Source organism: Pempheris klunzingeri, chromosome 2, assembly GCF_042242105.1.
Source record: "Pempheris klunzingeri isolate RE-2024b chromosome 2, fPemKlu1.hap1, whole genome shotgun sequence".
Lineage (NCBI taxonomy): Eukaryota > Metazoa > Chordata > Actinopteri > Acropomatiformes > Pempheridae > Pempheris > Pempheris klunzingeri.
In genome coordinates, this window is record NC_092013.1 from 16,219,620 (window position 1) to 16,244,878 (window position 25,259).

General features: G+C 41.8%; 2 protein-coding genes across 2 annotated transcripts in view; one reads left to right on the top strand and one right to left on the bottom strand.

Moving 5' to 3' along the window:
- Nucleotides 1-9,100, bottom strand: part of kif5ab (kinesin family member 5A, b) — a 53,325-nt gene extending 44,225 nt beyond the window's left edge. Inside the window, exon 1 of the mRNA XM_070842972.1 lies at nucleotides 8,972-9,100. Coding sequence (XP_070699073.1) covers nucleotides 8,972-9,100 — 129 coding nt within the window. The remainder of the gene's footprint in view (nucleotides 1-8,971) is intronic.
- A 2,339-nt stretch (nucleotides 9,101-11,439) lies between these two features.
- dctn2 (dynactin 2 (p50)) lies at nucleotides 11,440-24,982 on the top strand. Its single transcript, XM_070849009.1, has 14 exons — nucleotides 11,440-11,653; nucleotides 11,964-12,032; nucleotides 15,322-15,418; nucleotides 16,002-16,063; nucleotides 16,317-16,415; nucleotides 17,893-18,053; nucleotides 18,732-18,885; nucleotides 19,160-19,225; nucleotides 19,482-19,520; nucleotides 19,733-19,810; nucleotides 20,621-20,692; nucleotides 21,537-21,639; nucleotides 22,734-22,825; nucleotides 24,130-24,982. Exons 1-14 carry the CDS (start codon nucleotides 11,618-11,620, stop codon nucleotides 24,214-24,216), a joined length of 1,215 nt encoding a protein of 404 aa, XP_070705110.1. The 5' UTR covers nucleotides 11,440-11,617; the 3' UTR covers nucleotides 24,217-24,982.
- Nucleotides 24,983-25,259: the final 277 nt, after the last annotated feature.

A 25,259-nucleotide genomic window follows, 5' to 3' on the forward strand; every position in this document is an offset into this window, starting at 1 on the left:
AGCAATAAACATGCTGAGACATCTTATTTTATTCATTTCTGAATCAATCTACTCCAGAGGTGTCAGCGCAGCATGACCTGTCTGTCTTTTGGGGCTTGATATTAAGCATCAATGTTTCTTTGGAACACACCGAAATGTGTTTTTGGCAAAGAGTAACAGAGGCTGCAAAGTGCTGAAAGCTGGCATCAAATATTCATATTCATAATCTTGTTCGCGTAGTTTGGATCAGGTAGCTCCTGATTTAAATAGATTTTTATCTATTATCATTCATTTGGGGTCAATATTTACTCTTTGTTTCAACTTTGTGGTTGTTTTTTGGTCTCCACCAACTCCTGAGGGAAACATCTGGCTCTGTATCTGCTAAATACCCCACTATGTCCACCAGCTAATCATGAACTGCATCTGTCTGCCCTTTGGTGCAGAGCAGGTAGTGTACAGTGTGTTTTTAGACACAGCTGCCTGCTGCAGCCAAAAACGGAACGGACGCAATGAGAGCAATGAGAGTGAAACAAAACAGCAAAGAAATTGATCAGACAGCAAAATGGGCTGACACTCGCTATGAAGCATCATAAAACTGAAGGGAGCTTTATATTGAGGTGATAATTCTCTGTAGATTCATCGCTGCAAACAAACCCTTTCAAATTTTAACATTGTCATTCAATACATTGTAATGATGGAAATTGTGATTACAGCTCTAAAACTCACTGAAACGTTGACTGTTAAAAAAACATCTGACATCTGAGAGCTCTGGATAATATTGTTACATGGAAAAAATGTATACTTCTCTAATATGCTATCTAATAAAGTATCATTTTGGTAATGGCTTTGAAACTCAGGTATTATACTGGCTCTAGGATCCTAAGAAAGTAAATATTACAAGCTTACGCTCTTTACTATTCTCTTTATTGTGTGGAAACGAGTTCAAGCGCACATGTGCACCCAGGAGAGCCTAGGACAACCTCCAACAGCAAAGCACACAGAAAATTATATCCAGTTCAAATAGACTGGCAGGTCGGATACTGCAGAGACTGAGAGAATCAAAGAGATTGAAAGAGAGGGGCAGCGAGGGAAGGAGCAAGAAGTGGAGAGGAAAACACTTGTCAGTGATGACAAAGACGCCTCATCACTTAAGCAACATTTTTATTGTTTCAGTGTTTATCTGCAGTGTCAGTGTCAGTGTTGATTGGGCCGCCAACCTTCACATGCCTTCCAGTTTGTTATGTTGTAGATTTATAGAAATCCTACTAACAAATTGAAATGGACCATGTGAAAGGAATGAGTTGTCTAATAATTGGGATCTCAACCTGGAGCTAAGAGCTTCGATTGTAACCTGAGAAAGTCTGAGAGCCCAGCTATTAGCTGTCCCCCCTCTCCAAGTGAATATTTAATATCAAAGGAAATATGTAAGGTCTTGTGGACTGGAAGTCATTATCTCTGTTCCAGCCAACAGCCACCTGCTTTCAGCTGCCTATAAGTAAATCCTGTCAAAATTAATTCACACAAAATACAAGCTTACACCTGATAGCAGTTTGTACTGTTTCGACACAACAAGGAAAAGAGCCAAACACATTTGGGACTAATTGCTGAGGAAGCTTACCTTAAAAAAGCAATATGCCTAAGTGCTAGTAAAGCTCTGAATGTGTAAATACTCCAATCAAAACTTACTAACACTGTGGGAATAGACAGCATCAATTTATCCCAAGTAACATTTTATCTGAATGCTTCTTGCACCAACTGTGAAAGCTATTCCACAAATATGTGTGCTGACGGCCCTCCCTTTTTGAGAGTAAAGCCGTGCGAAGAAACAAAGCTCTTAACCGAGCCATCGATCCCACTCTACCAGTAATTCAATTAGTACATAAACCCATGAGCCAACTGCATTGCACTGAATTTAGGCAAGAAGTAATGCTCGAATGAAATGTAATGCAGGCACCTTATAGTGCAACAACTGCAGACATCTCTAGCCCTGTGCCAAATTGAAATAGAGGTTTTGTATGGTCCTGTTCCACAGTGCCAATTAAATGTGAATTCAGAGCCTCAAAAACCGACTGATCCGCAAAAGCACAAGTGCCAAAGGAAGACACGTGCAGTAATTCACCAACTGAGACAACAAGCTGCGTCACATCATTAGTGTGGGCCCTATTAATGACCACACGTGACAGAGGACGAATAATGAATTAGGCCATAAAAGGGGATGGAAGAGGTCATAGAAATGTGGAAACATAAGGACATGTCTCTATCAACTTATGTATGCTGGCAGCAAATATTAAACCCAGTGAAGCTAGGGGAGTAGCTTGATGGAAAATGAAGCAATCCAAGAGCTAGTGGTGAGCAATGATTTGAATTTGCTGTAAAAATCAACAATGCGGTCACGGGGAGTATCTTTGTAATTCAGCCACAACTAATGACAAAGCTGTGCAGCGAGGTAATTTGGATAATAAAAGTCCTCTGGAAAAAAAAGTGAACGCTATTAAGAGTTTGCATAAAATGTAATTAATTAGAACCTCTGGAAGATAGAAGGGGTGACGTAAAAGAGCAAAAAAATCAGTGTGTTGTGATTATCAATGCACGTACTGGGAGCCACAAAGAAACAGCATCATGGTACTGTAGCCTGGAGAAGTGTTTCTAAATGTCTGCACAGGGACCACTCCAGGGCCATGCAAAGATTAAAATAAGCCTGAAATTTCTGTTTGCCAAGATTTTCCAAGTCTCTTTTACATAATGTAGTTTGAATAAGTTTCCTAAATTAGATTAACCTAGATCATAAACAGTAAAGGAAAGCATGCTTGAAAGCATGGCTCCGCTGAGAAAGGGAGAGAGCGATGACCTAGAGTAGATGTCAGTGTTCTCAAGTGTCAGATCGATAAACTGAGTTGTGATTAATTGAAAGAAACACAAGTCCTGGGCATGCAGAGTGCAGGGATGCTCCTTTTTTCTCCTTGGGATTTCCTTGCTGTCCTATTACCATGCTAATGTAGCACCAACTGCTTGGGGTCTTGGCATGTGCACACACGTGTCTGGACATGTGCAGTTGGTTACGATGTACTGCCCACACGAGCAGAGGGCAGACGTAGGTTCCAGGCAGCATCCTGGGCAGGGCTGTGGCTAATGAGGAGGGGATGCTCCATTAACGCTCCCCGAAGCTAAAAGCCTAGTAGTCACAGCTCACTTCTGTCATAAAGGGAGAGAAATGGGCAGGAAAAGTGTTGACAAACTGGCACAAGCTTATCTAACACTGGCATGTGTGCAATGAGTAAAAATAAAGATGAGCTGAAGAAAAGAAGCTAATATGCTGCTGAGTGAGGCTGCTGGATAAATTGGTGTCAGTATAATATTCATATTTGGGAAAAGATGAAAGGGAGAGCTGGCAGCCCCTATTGGTTGGGTGGTGGGTACATAGATTAGGTCTTACACAGTTTAAAATAGGACAAGGTAGCCATGAAGTAATGGTGATTAGAATATTGATTTTACATTTTAAATGCAGCAGAATCAATCTCAGCGAGCCTGTTTCTCATTTTGTAGATTCTCACATCCCTTTGCTGAAGTGAACCTCATCAAAGTCACTTGATCCCTTAATATTCAGACTCCTGATTGACGGGAGCTTCGTTCTTGACACCATTAAAACCTGCTAGAAGCGACCGAACTTAATGAGATGACAGACGAGGCTGAGCTTCTTCTCTTACATCTTCCCAAAAGTGCTGCTGAGTCATGGGGAAATGAGCAGCGGAGTCATTACAGCATGAAATACAGCTAGATAGTGGAACAGTACAATTAAGTGTGTATTGAGGATGAGGGAGAAAGTAGGAGGGAAAGAAGGGGAGAAGAAGATGAGGTCTGATCCCATGTGGTACCTGCTCTCATGGTGGTGTCCAGCGGGAGAAATGAGTGCACATCTTGACCCTACATAGCAATCCCATTACACTGCTTAATTGGATAGGATGTGTGCACTGCAGTGATAGAATTAGAGCACTAAAGCATGCACCAGGGAGGGGATGAGGGGAGCCCTTTGGACCTCCATTTCTGAGTCTGTTTGGTTTGCAGACAGTTAAAGTCACTGCAAAGAAATATCATTGAGGGGAAACAGCTCCAGTGGAGCTATAAATAACAAAAGGTACAAGACAGGTAGATGACTTTTCGCTGTGCCCAACACCCATTGTCAAGAGTTTGCTTCAACGGCAGCTGTTTTCCCCTGCCATTTTCTACCCTAATCAAGAAAGGGATAAGAGAAGAAAAGACAATCAGCTCTCAGCCGAACACGAAAGGAAAAGAGCTCAATCAGAAACCAGACATGGCCGCTGATGACTAATTGGTTAATTTTTAATGATATTTCATGCCTATTTTCTGCAACAGTAGAGCGCCATATGATCCCAATTCAGTTTCGTAAATCTCAGAAAAGGCTTTTAGGAGAAAATAAGTGCCTTCTTCTGGAAAGCGCAAAGCCCAAATGAAACCGTGAGCTCTAGTGCAGAATATCCTCTGTGAACCTTCTGACAAGACTGTTCTAATCCTCTATTCTTCCTTAATATGTAAACAAGGTGTGCTTCGCAAGTGTGAATACAGCAGCCTTTAAAACCCTGGAGTTTCTTTAGTAGACTTGTAAACATACAGGGGAACAGCAGCCAGGGAGAGGTAATCCATAGAATTATAAATGGTCTGCAGATAAAAGAGAATCAATAGTTCTTTAATGCACACATTTCAATTAGACTCTCTAACACAGATGGAGGAGCCCATTTCATCCCATAGACTTCACCCTCCTAGTCATCTATCATGACCGCCAAAAACACAAAAAATCAAATGGCTCCATATGACAATGACAGTGAGGTTGGTGCTGAGGTTGGGGACCAGATATAAGAAGTGTTTTAAACCATAGTCAACACAACCGCCCAGCATATACAGGCACACGCTCAAACCCCGAGGTTGAGTCTGACAGGATAATGGCTGACAGTTTGGGTAACAACATGAGGAGGAGTCTTTTTCGTTGTTAAGGTAAACCAAGCCCAGGCGTGCAACTAAAAATAATCACAAGGGTTTGCAACACCAGCAGCCAAATGAACCATAAAATGATTTCTTTTTGGACTATGGGGATGAAAATGATGCTGTATATGCTCTTCAGCTTAAGCTCTTACCGCTCTTGCACATTAAGGAGATATGACAACAAACCATCATGGAGTCAATAACAGAACTGCAATGGCAGTTATTTCCACACACTCCGAACTCATAGCTCATCGCTATATATATATATATGCCACTAGTATGATGCATATATCCGTACAATCCATTTTTAATGAGCCTCGCCTGTTTAGAGCTCATGCGGCACATGCATGTGATATCTATATGTCATCGCCTAAAAGCAAGTGAGAAAAAAAATCCCATATCTTGCTGCCTCTTAGGAAGCTATGATCATTTATTTATTCATAGAACTGAATCCAAAGCGTGATTCATCGTGGCAGTCTTTTTTGCCTGCCAGAAGATTAGGAGGGACAATCTGGCCCCTGTGACGCCGCATTATTCCAGACAGTGAAATACTAGAGACAGCTGTGTCACTCCACAGTGGAGCAAACACAAAGGCCCTGCCTTGGGGCCGTATAGACTGAGTACGGTTATTAATGTCAGACAGCACCGAGCCCTGTGGGGCTCTACAGGTGGCCGCTCATGTCAGATGATAAAAGACACGAGGAGCAAACTATTAATAAAAATAATGAAATAATGGTGGAATGTGACATATTGTTATTGACTTTAAAGTTACTCGTGGGAAAAATGGTTTTGCAGTGCTTCAATGAGCTGCTAAGAAACCTGACTGTCTGACTTTTACCTGTTTACCTGTTCATTGTACACAAATGTAATCTATTTCTTTTACGACCCCACACATTAGGGTTGAATGAGTGATTCAGCTGAGTACTCTTGTGTTTGTGCTGCTGATATTGTTGCAGATTTCAGAGATATGGCACTGATTCCTCAAACTGATGTCACATGAGTGCCACTTAGGACACCTCCTAAACTTAAGTCAAGTCCCAAGTGCCAAGCCACTGAGGAGGTGTCTGAGTCCAGTCTAGACGAGCTGAGCTGAGTTCTCAGTAGGAAGGTTCGCGCCGGAGTAACCAATTTGAGTTAAATCCAATTTCTAGATTAGAATGGATTAAATGACTGTTTCATGTGAAAGGGGAGGCTCACAGACAAGCCAACAGGTAACTATAACAGGACTCTGCACTTGCTCTCACTTCTGTGGAGCATCTTAGCATCTTTGAGCTCAATATTTTGGTTTTACAATTTGCAACTTCACTGTTTTGATTCCCTCTTTCCCACTCTCATGAACTTTGATTCCAGTCGCAGAGGGCACTAATGAACTCACTAGAGGCTTCCTGGTCAACACCAAACAGCAGGCAGACAATTGTAGGGACATTCCTCAAGAGGCCAGAAACACAACACACCTGGTAAAGACTCACACTGCTATAAGCTGGATGTAATGAAATGATAATATGTCACTGTTGTCATAGCAGAAGTCAATTATTGCTGCTTTTAAGGGAGATTATGTAACTTTTGAAAGAACATATAATAATGCCTTTTTCTATCAAATGAAATGTTAAATGCACAAGCTGTAAAATGCATTCTTGTTAATTTTTCAAAATTTCTGATGAGTTAAAGTCATCAAATTCACATCCAAGCTGATTCAGGGGTCTTCGGTTTGTGACTCCGGCATGAAAACTGCACATTTTACCAGTCAGACTTCACCCATCCACAATGTTTTGAGGCCCCAGAGGCAATCCTACATCAATTCAGAGCACACCAACGCACCATCTACCCCGATCTTTAATCTCTCCCAGTCTGCTCCTGTCTGCCAACCAGGTGCACCTGAACCATCACTCAACAACTCAAATCATTGCCCCTGTCAGTTAGCAAGTTCTGGAGAGAGCCTTCCTCAAGTAGACAAATGTGGGGCCATCAGCGCTGCCCAGATGCGAATTGTTTTTATCAACCGTCAGAGCATGAGCGCTTAGTTGTCGCTACAGGGTCCCTGCAGTATGTCTGCTTGCCTGTCGGCCTGATATTTTAAATCCTGATCCAATCTGACGGCCACAGTATTTAAACTCTCAAGAGACTTTTTTTTTTTCAACTTCCTCTGAGAGTGTTCCAGAGGCAGGCGACAAGAGAAATGCTACAGATGGAAAGTACACACTCTGAATACATTTGCACACCTAAAACCCCCTCCCATCCTACACGCCTCCAGAGTGCATGCACAAAGATGAAAACTGCACGCATGCTTTTGTGATTACAATCATCTGAACAGAGGGATGTTGGGCGGCGGTTAGTGCATGAAATGATTGGGAATATAAGAAGAGAACTGCACGCTTCTAGTTTCCAGACTTTATCAGTTTTGAAGGCTCCTGCTGCCTTACAGAAGTGCTGGTAGGGAACAACACGGTGTATGTTGTCTTTTTATAGTGACAGATCACAGTTCCCTTAATTGGGTAATATGATTTCACTTCATGTCGTCATCTGTTCACTAATACGAAGTATGCATTTCCTCTGTCTAACACACGCTGAATGGAACAGCAGTGTTGGCATCAAATAAATGAGGAGACAGTGATTCAAGAACTGAGAAGCAGTAGTTTAAAAGAACCTCATAATCTGCAGGAAAGAACATCTGAATGAATTTTTCATTCTTGTGTCGCCTTCAAACACCCCCAGAATACATTTAAATGCAGTTGCCACGACTGACACAGGAATGGATGATATCAAGCTGCTGTAATGCCAACCTGCCACTCCCAAATAGCATCCAAATAATGCGATAATGAGCATTCAATCTGCTCGTGGGAGACAGCCTGCATGCCACAACCAGGATATACAAGACAGAAGCGCAGGGATATATACTCCACCGGTGCTGCCATACATTTTAATATGGCTGTGTGTGTGTGTGTGTGTGTGTGTGTGTGTGTGTGTGTGTGTGTGTGTGTGTGTGTGTGTGTGTGTGCATATGGATGTGACAGAATGAGCCGATAGGGATTTTCTGCTGTCTTCATTATCACTTGAAGTCAACCCTCAGGGCAAATGGGTGTGGATTTCTCTCCCTCTCTCTTTCTCTGTATGTGTGTGTGTGTGTGTGCGTGCATGCGTGTGTGTGTGTGTGTGTGTGTGTGTGTGTGTGTTAGCCTTGGCCCAGATGTGCTTTACATCTAAACAACAAGAGCATTTGCATTTAGAGCACTCTAATCTCCCACTGTAAACCCCAGCTTCAGGCATGTATCGTTCAGATTGATAAACATTGTATAGCCTGGTTCATTTTCATTGCTGCTCCAAGGCACTGATCGTCATCTGCTATTCAGTTTCCACTGAGACAAAGCCAAAAATCCATCCACTGGACAGCAACAACCCACAGAGCTGATAATAACTCTCAATAGATTTGCAGCACCTGATAATTCGGCATGAATTAAAGGCTGACTGCAAGATACATCACCAACTATCAATCAATGCTGCACAATTCTCTGAGACAGGAAGCTCTCCAAAATCCAGCAGTTCAGTACTACAGAGGGAGCCAATAATGAGGCACGGTGTGGGATCACAAAGGTGGGGTCGAGATCCAAGTTCTTTTATCTCTCTATCACAAGGCTTAGGGTTGTGGAGTTTGCTGATCTTGCGCTGCATTTGGAGAGACATGAAAACCACGACACTAAATGCAATTTATCAGTTCGATCTCGCCTTTTTTTTTTTCTCTCTCCGCAAGGCTCAGCCTTGATGACAGGTGTCGGGAAGCCTTGTTGCTCTTAAATGGCAGCAGCGCGCACCTGAATGATGAAACGTGCCCACTGATGAGGTCTGGACTTAGTTTGATCCCTGACAGGCGCCTCTCAGCCTCCAGTCTTGTCTGGCCAGTATTTGATGTGTGGGGGAGATGAAAAGTGTAAACCCCAGCGTTAGCGTTCATCGACTGCACGGAGGGGTGACAAGAAGGAAGGGATCGTTAGAGATAACTTACCCCGAGGATGACAGTGTCTTCTCTTTGAAATATAGGGATGAACTTATCTCCGCGGATAATCTCGGACTTGTTCAGTGGACGAAATCGACACAAAACCTTGATATTGCATTCTGCGTTAGCATCAGCCATTGTGGAGGGGGAAAAACAGTGGATGCTCTCCCAAAAGATAAAGAGGAATTTCTTTATCCAATTTATTTATTTTTTTGTAGAAAAAATAAAAATAAAAATAAAATGAAATATTCCCTGTGCGACCTTTTCCTGGACGTAGACTGAAAGCTCCGGCTATACCCACATGCAAAGCGAGACTGGCAGGCGAAGCATTTGGAAGAATGAACTATGAGTTTTTGGAGAGACTGGAGCCAAAATCATGAAAGAAAATGTAAAACAAGAGCAGAAAAGAAGCCGTCTGAGAGTGTTTCTTGTGTCAAATGCCCTCAAGCCTAAGTGAGGAGCAGCTGAGATGGGCAGTAGTAAACGAGGAGTATATTCCAAACTGGTCCGGTCGGCAGTGTCTGGACAGGCTGCAGGATCCTCACAGGCATGCTTTACATCACTGCCATCCCTGCTCTCTCACTGGGGGCGGGGCGTGGAGGAGCAGCGACTCAAATCCTCCCTCATCAGCACCACTGAGCGCAGGGACCGAGGAGCTGGAGGAAGAGCTCCAACTCTGCTGCTCATTCCCGCAACTAAAGCCAGACAGGCCTCGGCAGGAAACTTCTTATGGTTCACGTTTAACCATTTGCAACTTGCACAAAGAGCTGAGGGTATTTTCTGTGGCCAGGGTTTTTTTTTTTTTGAGGAGACCACTGGGTTTTTTAAAAAAAAAATTTTTATCACGTCTGCACCAGACTGGTCGTCATGGCAATGCTGTTTTGCATGACAAGCTGGGTAGTCATGTGGGAACCAAAGGCTCCATCAGTTTCGCCCAGAGATTTAAAGTGGTACTTTCATTAAGTTTGGAGAATTGAGAGAGACTGATTGAAAGAGACAACAATGGTCGGAGCCTCCAAGATGTACCCTGGATACTAAATTTCCCAAAATGCCACTCAGTTGAGGCCTACATGGGGACAACCCCAGTTTATAAATCATGATGAATAAAAAGGACTTAATGTGTAAAAGTGGCAACGTATCCCTTTAAAAAATAGCCAGTGGTTCCTCTTGTGAAGAATGTAACAAATAATACAGGAATTATTAAACTGTTGTGCTTACAGCAGGCTCACATTAATAATGAATGAAATTGCATTTTAAATTTCAGTGAGAAGTATGAAATAAACAAAGGCAGGGTTAATATGGCTGCACACCAGTGTTTGGCCAAAAGATAATGCTTGGTCCAGTCATGGGGGGTTGGCAGACAATGGGAGGACATATAGCTGATTTCTCTAAACACGGCTTCAGAGATTCATAAATCAGTGACAGCTGGTCAGTCAGTGACATGTTTCCCAATATTATTGTAATATATTGTATAATATTGTAATATGTAATACTGCTGCCAAGTTACCTGTTAATATTCATGCCATTTTGATTTTATGTATGTCAAATGTAATGATATATAATGTACAGTATGTGGTATAGCCTGTCTAGTATAACGTCCTGTGATATGCAGGAGCCAAAGCTATGAAGAAGACATGCATTACTGGAGCATGCTCTTATGTTATGTATTTATTAGATTTTTTTTAAATTGCTATAGATCTTTTTCATGTAGAAAAACAGTCCATCCCTGCACTCTGCATGCAATTTGCTTGCAGTAATTTGATCATTTATGGTTTTGGTATCATGTGGGTTCATATGGTAAAAGTAAGTAATTTATTATATTTGACAGTGTGACAGTTCCTTAATGTGGAAAATAAGATTGTTGCTGCCTAGTTGCTGTTTCTCCTCCAAAATGTTCCCTTCATATGCAGCAGTGAATAAAAGGGAGGTAAAGCATTGAAGTACATTGTTACATAAATTGAATGAAATTCCATAATCAAAACGTTAATTAAAACAAGAAACATACGGCAAATCATACTTTATATCTCTACTTTCTGTATTTGCTGGAACACTAAACTTTATATGAGGACGATCATTTCTTTCCCAACAGAGTGAATCATCTTCGTGATCGACAATCTTTGGCCCATTGATTGAGATATTTTCTCGTACCTTCAGCGCCACCGTGTGACGGCAAAAAACTGCTGTAGCGTTACTACCTGGAAATAAAGACAGAATCATTTTGCAGCTGAGGCGACTTAGTTGTTAAATACATAATGAGTGCGACATTAAACTCAGAGTTTGATGTAAAAATCCAGTAAAACGGAGGACAGAGGACCGTTAAATCACATTGGTCAAACGGGACGCATGCGCAACTACGCGCCACTTTTCGGGTATGTTTGTTTCGACGGTTGGGGTAGACCGTTAACACCGTTTCGTTGGTGTTGCGGACACATTCACCGCCCGCTCGACTGCACTTTGAACAAACCGAACGCACACGCTGTCAAATCAAGCTAGTGACCACATCAGCCTGGAAGCCTCCGCCGGCTGAGAGACTGCTGCCTCATCTATCGTTAGCTTTTGTTACGAGTCGACTCGGTTCATCGATAATTTTAACACCTGTTATTGTATTCTAACGTTATCTTGATTTGTTGATCTCGTCTTTTCTTCCCGCTGACAATGGCTGACCCTAAATACGCAAACTTGCCGGGAATTGTAAGTGGCTAACGCTAGCAGACAGATTAGCTAAGTTGCTATTTGGCAATGCTAGCTCCAAGCTGTGACAGCTAAGTTCGCAGACGTCCCTGCTGATTAATCTACATTTACAACACAGCTAGCTCTACTAACTGTAGTGTTTTAGTTGCAAAGTAAACGGCTAATGTTGAGCCTTGTGAAACGAACCAGCGGAGAGGAAGAATTGGCAAATTCGTGTTGTTGAATGGGCCGGGGCGTTGGCCAGGCTAACGACAACAAACGGGATATCTGATTATTTGATCAAATGTTTACCTTGTTGTTGTTGTTATAGGCCTTTAATGAGCCGGACGTGTACGAGACCGGTGACCTGCCAGAAGATGACCAGGCTCAGTTTGAGTCGGTAAGTGGACGTCCTGTGTTCACCGGATCTGACTGTTTGCAACCCAATTTGCTGCATATGAAGCTAACCCACGTAGCTAACAAGTGTGTGTACCTCAGATTTATTCATTGCATCAGTGTGCGGCTTCACTGCCACGATTAAACACCTAACCTCGCAAGTTCTTGGCTCACTATAAATACTTGCATTGCAAAGCATAGATTGTATAGCACAGCAGTATTGTATGAATGCACCTAAGTAATGCCACTCAATAATACTTACTGAACTGGCTGTTACCAAGTTTGACTTAAACTCTGTCACAACCTCTGTGCTGTTCTTGATAACTCTGAATCCTTTATTATCCACCATAAGTTGTTAGATGATATTTATAACTACCTTCACTTCATTTCTAATTTATGAAAAATATATGAAAAGCTCATGTTCCGATATAATGCATATTAGTTTACAATTTATACATGGAGAGAAGTGAGAAAGTGAAGATGATTATAAAGTAGTCAACCATAAAACCAAAGTCCCACCCAAGCACTATCATCTATTGAATGTTAGGGAACAAAATGTGCAGTAGATGTTTTTAACTCATGGTCATGGTGATGGTCTTGTGACTCTCACTGCCATCTAACTGTAATGTGAAGCAGTAATCTAGAGTTAGTGGTTGTGTTGCTGGTCCTGCTTTTCACAGTGACATTGGTAAGCACCTTGTAAACAGCTGAGGGATGCTGGTCTGACATTGCATTTAAACATGTCTGAGCTGATTACTGACCAGCTGAGTGAATCCTAATTGGCATTTTCCCTTCCATGTTTCCACATTCGTTCTTCCCAAACCCTTGCCCTTGTTTTGACTCCTCCCCACCCCTCCTGGGACCCTAGTTTGTACAAGTAAGACTGGCTCCATTATACTCTCAGTGAGCTTATGCCATGCCATTTATGCATGTTTTTTTAAAATCTCATATCCACTTTTCCTGCCTCTATTGATTGGGATGAAATGAGAAATGAATCGTTGGAGTGACCCCTTTTGTGCTCTGTAATTAATCCGTTTTTGATTGTTTTGAAGTGCAAGGAACTGATTCTTTTCCTCCTATTTGTGTTTTTCATGTAAACTATGTTAAGGGATAAATGATGCAGATGGGTTTTCAACAGCGGTTTAATTCACTCTTTCACTGGGTCATGCTCTGACAAAGCAGTGAAGGCTCAAGTGTGTGTATGTGTGAGTGTGAAACACTGACAGGAGAAAGGAAAGTGTTTGTCTCTTTGTTTTAGATATTTCCGTCATGTTCTAACAGTTGCTTCTTAGCTAACCCCACTATTCTGCCTAACTGGACATTTTAAAGGCCCCTATACACTTTGCAGTAACATTTTGCAGTTTCATTGCATGTCACACTTTGCCAAGTGGATAATCTAGTACAGCTGTATAACCTGTGCTGGACTGTAGGGGTGGGCGATATGGCCAAAATCTTCATCACGGTATGTATAATTTGATATCAGGGCAACAGAATACATCACAATACAGTAATTGTTCCATAAATTCAGTTAAGAAATGGTTTAAAAGAACCGTACTTTATCATATATGATTATTTGTTTCTTTTATTTTAGAATTCCATACAAAACACAAGACACCTTGCTCACAGGAGACAACACAGTAGTTAAAATCAAAAGACTTAAAACAGTAAAAGATCACACGGCATTGACATCATGTGAGAATAACTCTCGTGGTGCAAGCGACATGACATCTCTACTGCTGGACACATTTCCAACATTGTACGGTAAAAACCGTCATATCGCCCAACTCCGCTGGACTGTACATTGTCAACTTTAGTCTAGTGGATTCTTTTAGGATGAACTGCATGTTGCTATGTAATAACTCACCCAGACTTAATGATGTCTGACAGATAGCAATTTCTGTAATAGAATGCATTTTAGGGTTTCCAGGCTTTTCTTATGTTTCATGGCTTCCTTCAGGCACCCTTAAACCACCCGTTACCCCTCATTCTGTCTCATGGATTGTTTTTCAAAGCACCAATCCCCTGCATCCATAGCATAATGTTGTGAGACCTATATTGCCCTCCACAAGAGCATATGGTCGCACTGCATTATAAAAAACAGTTTCGTACCAAAGGAGAAAGTAACTTGTTGGCGTTGGACCATCTTACCATCCTGAATTGGGAAAGAGAGAAAGAACTGGAAACATCATAAGCAGCGTGAACAACGTTGTCTCCAGGGTTTTCAGCAGCAACTCTCAGAACACTGCTTTCTTTCTTATCTTTCCCTGACCCTGGCCAAGTGTTCCTGTTGTGTGCATGGCATGTGATAACCACATTAATCCGTGTTGTCTCTCTCTCTCTCTCTCTCTCCCCCCTACTTTTTTCTCTCCCTCTGCTCTTCCGTTACTTTCTCTAACTCTCTTTGGAAACCCAAGGAGCTGGTAAGAGCCTGACTAACTCTCCTCCCTCCTCCTCCTCCTCCTCCTCCTCCTCCCCCCTACGTCTGTGTAACTGTCTTGTGTTATGTGTGTTTTCGTGGTCTTTTTATCCAAATCTGTGCGTGAACCCAGACTCATGTCATCTATCTGTATGTGTCAGTGGTGTTTTAAACTTAACCATAGCCTCTAGTTCTTCATTATTGATCACTAGGAAGTTTTGGTCAAATGATCCATGTTTTGTTTTTTGTGCTCTCCAGAATCACTAATCAAAGAACCATCATTTAGAAAAGCAGGTGTTAGTGGCTTTCAGCTTTGGTTCTGCCTTTTTCATTCATGTAACATTGATTTTACCATAGTAGACTTATACCACATGGATGCCATATCTTTTTTGTTAGTCAAACCTTTTCAAATATGGTCTTAAGAGTCTACAATCAATAGAAATTGGCTGTAATAAACATAATGTTGCACATTTGTCTCTTGCCTGTTGGTACTTTAAATTATGTTGAAATAATCTGATTCTCCCTAAAACGGCCTCAAATAAGTGCGTAAAGCTTTTACAGATTTTCATGATTTATGGCTCGAAGGGCTTTTAATGTTGGTGGGTATCTGACCTTGGTAAAGAATAATGCACTTGTTGACTCAACTGCCTAATTCATTATCTTTTAAATCATATTTGGGGGAAATGATCAAGTGCAGGGTTTCCTCTCAGATCTTAAAAACCTGTCAACATATTTCAAGGCTACCTTGGGCTTTGAGACTTTTAGCTGACTGGCTCAGCAAGGCTCATCTTTAAGTCTTTGCTGTCTGTGTAATCTTACATGCTCTTTATGATTTTGTTTATGTTCTTCTGACTATTTCCTGGTGTTTCAATGACAGGAGGAGCTCTGCAGTGACAGCGTGGAGAGGATTGTGGTCAACCCCAACGCAGCCTATGACAAGTTCAAAGACAAGCACGTCACCACCAAGGGACTTGGTCAGTTCGTAGCGGATGATAAATCACTTTTAACTAACTGCATTAAATTATTAAGGTAAAACAGAGAGTTAGCAGCATGTTTGGAAAGGACAGATTTGAAATATCACAATAATAACTTTATTGCATTGAGTGTATTTCTTTCATCAGAGAGGTTTTTAAGGTTGTTTCCAGTGCCCTTATATACAGTAAACAATACAGTCATTCTTGTGACTGATCATCATTATAAATACTAAGTATACGAAACAACATTCCTGTCATTTACCCTTAATGGATAGATACATTTACAAGATAAATATAGATGGCCATTAATACAAAGCATACAAATGTACGTAGAGAGGATCAAGACGGACAGCAATAATAAAAACTTTACAAAATAGTATTTGCAAAATACAAGACTGGTAGGCACAGTGTTGTTGCCTCAAAATGTCACTCATTTGTGTAACCAAACAGATCCATCCTTTTGTTGATTTCAAACCCCAAATCTAGTTCTGACACAGTCTGGGCTTCATACTGACAGCAGCGTGCTTTTTCTGTTTTCTGTTTTTTCGATTTCTCTTACAACCCATTTGTCTCCTTTTCACAGATTTCTCAGACAGGATCAGTAAGAGCAGAAGAGTGGGCTATGAGTCGGGAGAATTTGAAATAGTGAGTACATTCTGTTCAGCAGAAATTCATTACTTCACTTTTCATTCTTTTAGAAGTTGTTCCTTTTCAAGGGTAACAACGCCATTATGATTTTTATTTCCTTCGCTGCATGTGTGCCTGGATAAAGTCTGAACATAGAGTCTGAGATGGTGTTGTGCGATTGTTTGTCTCAGGGCTTCTCTCTCTGTACTAGGCTCACTTTGCTGTTGTGTAATATTAATAACCGCTTTTTGGCTCTCTCATCTTTGTTTAGCTCGGAGAGGGATGTGGGGTGAAGGAGACGCCCCAGCAGAAATATCAGCGCCTGGTGAACGAGATCCAGGAACTCACTCAGGAGGTGGATGCTATCCAGGTGAGCTGACAGCGAGACACATGCACACGGGCTCAGGCACACTACTCCCTTATCCACAGGACTTGGCAGGAGATGGTATTCTCTGATTATTCAGCCTTCATCTTTCTGTCTGCACACAAATTCAGTAGCTTTTCACAGGGGGACTCTCCTCACTCTACTCCTTGAGCTGTCATCATGTAATTTCACAGTTGTATTATGTATGCCCAGTTCTTACTGTTGCACGAGAGACCCGAGTGTCTGATCCAAAGCTTATGGTGTGCGCACTGAAGCCTTAAATTCACCCTGAAAATGAGTTTTGATTAAATGCAGGGCAAGGAATGGCCTTCCAGGCTTACAAAGACCCCACAACCCAACAACTAATTACACCTTGGGTGTCAGCACCTTGGATATGCACATTGCAGTGTCTGTGAATCCAACACCAAAACTCTAATTCAGCCTGTGAGTTGACAGGTTTTTATGGCAGTATCTGTTTAAGCTCATGCAGGTCATGCTGGCAGAATGTGCAGGCTGACCGATGGGAGCAAGCTGCTTCTCTGCCACAGCTGCCAAATTTACAAGATATCCTTGGGGCAACTGACTTGCTGCAAGTAATCTGTGTCCATTCGTCAGGGTAAATGTAGTATATGCAAAAGTGGCATGATTTAGAACGTAGTGTAATTCACTTCGATACAACAGAAGAATTGAGAAATAATGACATAGTTTCGTAATATTGTGTAAGTTATCATACTTGGTTCACTCCAGAGATCTGACGTGCATATCTTATAGCTACTATTACTGTTACTACCTCTGTTGTAGAAATTCAGGAATCATTACTTTAGTGTACAACATAGACTTACATGTTAACTTACATAAAGACACTTATCTCTGAGTCAAAACAAAAGTAAACACAGAAATGTAGCTATTTAATTTGGTAAGCCAATAGATTTCCATGCAGATAGCAATAGCTAATTCAAATCCAGGTTAAAAAACAGAACTGTGGGGTGTCCTGCTAGGTCACCTGGTGAAGTGTGCATCATTTATTAAGGCGGAATCCTTTCAACAGTGTCCTGGGTCAAAGTCTAGCCGGGGCCCTTTGCTGCATTTCATCTCTCTCTCTATCTCTCTCTTTCTCTTTCTCTCTCTCTTTCTCCCCACCTTTCCTGTCTCTCTCCACTGTTACTTTCAAATAACGCGGAAAATACCAAAAAATTCTTAAATAGATAAATACTGGAATATCCCTTTGATTCAGTTTTATCTAAAATACAGTTTCAGCACAAATCCACTTTAGATGCTGAGTGCAGCAGGTTTACCATTTCAGTAGGTTTACCATTTTTAATTTGGCACGGGGCACATGTTCTCATATACACATACCTGGTTTGCCGAGACAAACATGTAGTCCTCGATTTCATCAGCTTCGCGATTGTCGTTTGAGTTCTACACAGCAGTGACAGGTATTTTTTTCAGTTACTCAATGAGCTCGGTCTTCCTCTGCTTCCAGGCTGCCACAAAGGAAAGCAATGCAGAGGAGCGCCTGACCCCGGTGGTACTCGCCCAGCAGGCAGCCCAGCTCAAGCAGCAGCTGGTTTCTGCCCATCTTGACTCACTGCTGGGACCACAGGCGCACATCAACCTGGCTGACCCAGATGGAGCGCTGGCCAGGTAAGCTGAGAGGGGGGTGACAAGACAGTAAAGCATAATGACAAGCATCTGGAATCTGAAACCTGGCGCTACAACCTACCAGACCCTGACAGAGTGAGGAGCTTGTGGGCAGGAAATGATTGGAAAGAGGGGGAGGAGGGGGGGGAGGGGTAGCTCGGAGAAATAGAGGGAGTCAGCAATAGATGGTTGGAGAGAAGAGCAGGGGAATTAATTTTACTGAGGCTTGGACTATAACCCAGATATAAGGAGTGAAAGTAATAAGGGCAAGGAAGTGCAGCTGGTATCAATTGCCCACATAAATCCTTCTGATCCTGGTGTAGCAGTACCTCAGGAGCAAAAGAACTCATGGACAGATGATTGAGAAAGGGAAATAAAACTTGGAAAGGGTGAGAGAGGGCATAGAAAAAAATTGTGGTGTTGCCACAACGATGTGCGAGAAAAGGAACTGAGAATAGAGAAAAATAGAGAGGCAAAGAGACTGCGACACAGGAGGAGAGGGGGAAGAAAAAGTCATGAAAACGGTTCTAAAAAGATCCATGCTCACCTTGACCTTGCAGTTTACTACAGAGCCTGAAAAGATTGGTAGCAAGAGAGAGGAGGGAGCACAGCAGCACATGGGGCCGATAACTATATTGAGCGTATAATCCCTTTGTGTCTCCTTTTCCTTCCTTCCCGCAGACGTCTGCTCACCCAGCTGGAAGCGGCCAAGGGCAGCCGTGGCAGCGCTGCAGGAGACAGCAAGCCCACGGCATCAGCTAAAGGCCCAGATGGAGTGGTACTCTACGAGCTGCACAGCAGACCAGAGCAGGAAAAATTCAATGAATCTGCCAAGGTAATGTGGAAAGGGGGGTGGAGGAAGCAGAGTCAAGTGTCTCGGATGAATGCACTAGCAACATGAGCAAATGTTTCAATGGTACGCTAGAAGCGTCTTGTTTTCATTCTCATGAGAGGAATGTCAGAATATTTGACGGCTATAAAAGGGACAAAAGACAGGAAGGCATTTGTGTGGGTATGGGTGTCTGTGTCTGTATGTGTGTGTGTGTGTGTGTGTGTGTTGGATGCCGTTGTCACTGCCAGCCATGTGTTGCCTTGTTCTGTCCCTGTAGATGGCAGAATTGGAGAAGCGTCTAGCTGAGCTGGAGATCGCTCTTGGCTCAGGATCAGACAAACAGGTACACACCGACTCGCATGCTGTCTTCATACACACACTCTCCCTAATGCTTTTTCTCTTTGATTCACACTAATTCTGTTTATCTCTTTCTCCCTTCTACTCTCACACCATCAGAATTTTCACGCTCCTGTTGCTGTGTAACCATCCACAAAATTAAACTGAAATAAAATCTTTCACTTGCTTTATGTAAATTACAGGGGTGGGCTCATTGCTTCTTGTTAAAATATATTTTCTGCCGTTCTGTGTTTTTGTTGCAGGGACCTCTGAGTGCTGGCGCACAAGGAGCCAGTTTGATGGTAAGAAGTCAGCTACTTTCTGTTTGGAACGTACTCTATGGAGTTTGTGTCTGGATTCATAACTCTCTGTATCTGATGTGCAGCCAGGGAACTGGGTCATGCTTCAAAGATGACACCAGTTCCTCCAAGTTTGTTTATCGCTGCCTTGCCAGTAGTAAGAGCAAGAACACAAAGTTTTGTGCTCTAACTTGTATATAACTTGTTTGTATCAGGACACCATAGAGCTCCTGCAGGCGAGGGTCAGCGCACTGGACTCTACTACTTTGGACCAAGTGGAGGCCAGACTGCAGGTAACTAATCCATGCACAGCACACGGTTAAGGGAAATTGAGGCTTTTGATTTAAATATGTGTGTGAAAGAAATCTTTTATAGGTGAAAACTTCGCTCAGGTCGCTCAGAAGAACACAGAGAGAGTCCATAGCAGTCATTAGATCTCTTCTGAAGATCAACATTGAGAACAAGGTTTTATACCATTACAACAAAGGTAGACTAAAACAATAGGTCTGAGGGACAATGAGTGGTGATTAGAACTCAGGAGATCCTGGCCCGGCTTTTTAACAACACAATCTGATTCTCTTCATGGAGTAGTTAGTTGTTCAAAGAGTTTACACACACTGATCTGTTAGTCAAGGTAGAATAATTTGTTAGCACGGAGCTTAATGCCACACAGAAAGACAGGAACTTTATCAGGAAACAGAAAAAACAAACTAAATCTGTTATGTGTGTGTGAAATATTCTTCTACACAAGTCAGTTGTTGTTTGATTACATTATGGTTTGTACAGAATTCATTGACAAGCTCAATGTTTCATCTGTTTGTGTTGAGTACAGTGTTTGGGCGAGATGTGCCAACCAGGTGCGACAGCTGGCCTTGCTATGGCAAAGGTGCCAGCCAGCAAAGCTAATCAAAAGCTTATATACACATTGTATCGCCTGTGTCTAACAAATGTTGGTGTAGCCCGCTGTGACAAACTGTCAGCTCACCACAGCATTGACTTTAGCCTAATCAGCACTTGTGTTTCTCTCTGTTATGTATCTGAATGCCTCTAAAATGGTTCCTCTCACACAAAATACATAAACTTCTTTTTCCTCTCAAATTTAGAGTGTCCTCGGGAAGATGAATGAGATTGCTAAACACAAGGCAGCGATTGAGGACGCTGACACACAAAACAAGGTTTGTTATCCCTGTACATCCATAAATGCACATTAAGTGTAGTAATCATCCCAGACGCTTTAACACAACTGTGAAAATGGCAACTTGGCCACTCCCAGGGTCACACAGTCCACCTGTGATTGTGACAGAGCACTGTAAGATGGAAGATTCCTACAATCTCAGGAGTGAAGCTTTTGTCACAAAGTTGTATAAAGCGTCTAATAATCTTCTAGTCCTGCAGGAGATAATCTTGCGAGTTCAGTCAGAAAAGAAGAGCAGTGAAGAACATGTTACCACATGTTAACAGCTGGCACTTCCTGTGAACAGACGGGTCCAAACAACATTTTACTATCTTCTATAGAAGTCTTTTTGGTTGTTTGTTCATGTTGTGTTAGTAATAAATCAAACTTTTGTTGTTTTCACGATAGATTCAGCTCGTCGTGATGTCCAGGCAACATTATCATGTCTCTGAGGCATCAGCTGTTCAAAAGTGCTGTACGCCTATAAGGCCAGTAGAGGGCAGGGCACATTAATTATATCATGGTGAATGAAAGTCTCTCAGTGAATGGTTTATTTTTTATACATAAGGTTATCGTACTTCCAGTTTTGTACTGGACTGTAATTGCAATTTGCTAAATAATCAGCACAACTTAATTTCTTGTAAAAACAAGAGTTTTAAAAAGTACAAAATCATGCTTTAATGTAAGATTATGTACAATGAAGTCCGTGTACTCACAAAAACCCAGCACAAGTTGCTTATTGATCCGTGCCTTTGTATCTGTGACCTTCGGTAAAATAAACATGTTCTTCTAGCTGGACGGTTCGATCTTGGTATTAAATGTGTCTGTATGCGTTTACCTGTTAGGTGTCGCAGCTTTATGATGTGGTGCAGAAGTGGGATGCCGTGTCCACTTCTATACCGCAGGTGGTGCAGAGGCTTGTCGCTGTCAAGGACCTGCATGAGCAAGGTAACACACAGGAAACTGAACAGTTTTTTGCAGCGCAATGGCCCAAGACATAAACTCTTTAGGCCATGAGACAAGAGTAGTTGTTGAGCCAGATGAGTTTAATGTCCCATAACAGCATATGAATGGAGAGAAATTGGTTCATATTGCAAGCATTGTAATAATATTGCTCTAGGGGCACATTTCACCCCAGTAAGGATAATCACAATGAAAACTTGGGTAATTTATGTTCTGTTCTTTTATGTAAGTGAGGAAGAACCTTGAACTGACACCCATGAGAGTTCAAGGAGAGGATGTATGTAGGTTAGTGGGGATGAGGAGTGGCATTAAAGATTCAAAATATGTAGGATGTAACCACAGAACATAACAGGGCGTGAGCCAGGATCATGTTTCAGGGAGCATCTGTGCTGGGAAGTAACTCCAAGTCTGAAAGATTTGCATTTGCAATGGGAGCGTCTGTGTGCGAGACAAAAGATGAAAACTAAGCGAAAATGGGATTCAAACAGATAATGGAATTAGCCAAAACCATGCCATCCTATTATAACAGAGGGCAAAAAATCTGTGAAAGGGAGACTCAAAATGGTAATAGAATTAGACTAAATCTAGCAATACTGTTAAACACCCCCTCGGGGAGAAAGAGATGCATGATATTATATATCACATTATCATCTTTTTATTATTTAGCACATGAAAGCAGAACCTCTGCATTAATAGATCATATTGATAATTTGTTTCTGAGAGCTGAAAGAGGTCATTTATCATCCAGACTCTCTTCGCACCAATCTGTCACAGTCTGCATCTAAAGTGTTCTTTGCTCAATATGCTTTAGCTGCGCTGATTTTATTTTTTGCTTTGTTTTTCTCTCCTGATCTTTACTGACAAAGGCACGCAAGGAAAAGCAAATGCTGTGTTTAATCTTTTTAAGCAGCCATTCATCAGTTCCAGATTATATTTGTCTCTACTCCCCTTCACTTTGGCGGAGAGCGAAAACAACACTGCCTTTTTAAAGCAGAGAACTAATACTCTGTCTCACTTATTCTTTCTCCCTCTCTCTTCACTCTTGCCTCCTGATTTCACTTTATCAAACCCTGCTGCAGCCATGCAGTTTGGCCAGCTGCTGACCCACCTGGACACCACTCAGCAGATGATCAACAACTCCCTGAAGGACAATAACACCCTGCTAACACAGGTGGGAAGTTCAGATGTGTTGAACAATTGGTCCGCTGGAGTGTGGAAATGAAGTTGAACGATATAAGCCACATAAATGTTCACCTGTGTGAAAGCTACTTGAGTCAAAATCATTGTGTCGCTGCTGGTCCAGCCTCTTGTCCACAGTTCCTTCCAGACTCAGCCACTTGGCAATAACCTGCTTATATGTGGGACAAATTAGTGTCAAAAGTGTCCTCTAATACACTTTCATGTGTGTAGGAAAGGCAGCCAAAAGTAACAATGTAACAATGCAGCTACCCATTAGGAGGACAGAGGCTCTCTAAAGCCTTTTCTGGGTCAGTACTCTACAATAGGCTGGATGTGGGTTTTTTTTTTGGTTTTTTTTGATGTTTGTTTTCTGAAGTCAGAAAAGTTCTGTTCTTACTTTTCACAGACTTGCATTCTGACGTGAAGTGTCCTCAGAGGGTTATTGAATTTGGTGCGTTGATTGAACGTTGACTTAGTTTCACAGAAAACATCTTTTCTTTTGGAGCCGACAGTCACACTATCACCTCCTGGAACAACGTCGCCCAATAATGGCCAATCGCCTTTTAAGCATGTTCAGTCGTGTGTTTTAACTTCCTGTGAAAATTACCTTTCACATCCACGACAGATTTGTGTAAATATGTATACTAGTGCTTCAACTAACAATTATGTTATTGTTTAAGATTCAAGGCTGGTTCTTTTGTTATTTGACCAGACAGGGTTGCACAGTAAAATGTAAGGTATAAGCCCTATTTGCAAGGAAGAAATATCAGTTAACCTCAATCATTTAGTCCATGAAGTGTTAAAAAAAATAAAACTAAACGGTGGAAAAATGCCCATTGCTGCCTCAAATAGCTCTCGTCCCGCCAACAGTCACAATCGAAATATTTTCCATTAGAAATTGAGACAGTAAAACAGTAAAAATGAAGCTAGAACTACTTTAACAGTTATCAGTATTAGTGATTATCAAAGTATTTTCTCTCTGATCAATTAATTGATTCCCATTCCTGTCTCCAAGTATCATTTTTGATTTCCATTATGCTTGTCATCTCTTACTGCCTCTTCAAATGCTGCCTGTTTTTTTTGTTGTCTCTAATCCACTATTTCTTCTCTATGTCTGCATATTTTCCTGCCTCACCTCAAATCATTATCATCACTTCACTTCTCTCCAACACAGCTTCGTTCCTGCCACTTTTCTCTACTCTGCTCCATCAATATCCCAACATACTTCTCTTTCCTCCCTCTCTTTCACCTCTTACCTAACTTGCTTTTTTTTTTTTCCTCCCTCGTCCCCCTCAGGTCCAGCAGACAATGAAGGAAAACCTGGTGGCTGTAGAAGAGAACTTCGCTGCACTAGATCAGAGGATGAAGAAGCTCGCCAAATAAACGGTGGCTGAGTTTGGACCGGTCCAGGAGAGTGTAGAACATGGACAAATAAGAGTTGGCTAGAGAGCACAGAAGAGGGATTGGGGTGTAACTCTGTCCTGTCTGGCCGTCCCTCTCTTGCTCTCTACTTCGCCTCTGCCTTTTTTTTCACTAAGTGGAATGTTAGAAAGTTGGAAAATATGGAGTAACTAAAGAAAAGGAGACCAAATGTTTCTTGTCCACCCTCCTTTCCTCTTCCTTTGTCTTGCATCAAATTGCTATCAGCTGAAAACACATTTGTCCACTCTATACATGCCACTGATCGCAGTCCCCTGGTAAGCTTATTGAGTTTTAGACTGGATTGTTTTTATAATTGTTAGTATTAAAGATAAGAAATTCCTCCATTCCTTTTGGAAGCTCACACCATTACTGGATTTGTCCTGTACATGGTCAAACGAAAAGGATCACAGTAATGTTGGGTTGGTAGATGGCACATTGAAGATGATGTCGGCTGTGTAAAAAGAAAATCGGGATCTATAGTCTTCTAGTGTTGTAGCAGGAGCACGTTTGTGCGAGTGTCACGAGTGGGCCAAGTCACGGAAGGAAAGCCTGTAAATATGCCTGTGTACCTTATTGTTTCTTCACGCTCAGTCGCTTGTAACTATATTATTATGACTGAGACCAGACACCTCAGACAAACTTTTAATCTGCTTTGTCATTGCCTACAAGTCAACTCTGTTGTACATCTGTGGTCATGGAAACTGATCAATAAAACAAAGTGCGATAAGCTCGGCTCATCTTATTTCATCACCATGACGATAGCATGCCATTATTTCTATACTGTAACGTATTAATGACTAAATGTATTGGCACAAGTTATAGTCTTTCATTTTACAAAGCATGTGGACATATCTCGCTAGACCGCTGAACAGGTTGTAAAACATCAGAATGGATGTACTGTAGAGATGATGCAAGGTTACGTGTGGGTAATGTGTCATCAGCCGGTGGTATTGCAACATACAGCCATGATACTTTGTCATGTCAAACACATTTCAAAGAGAGAG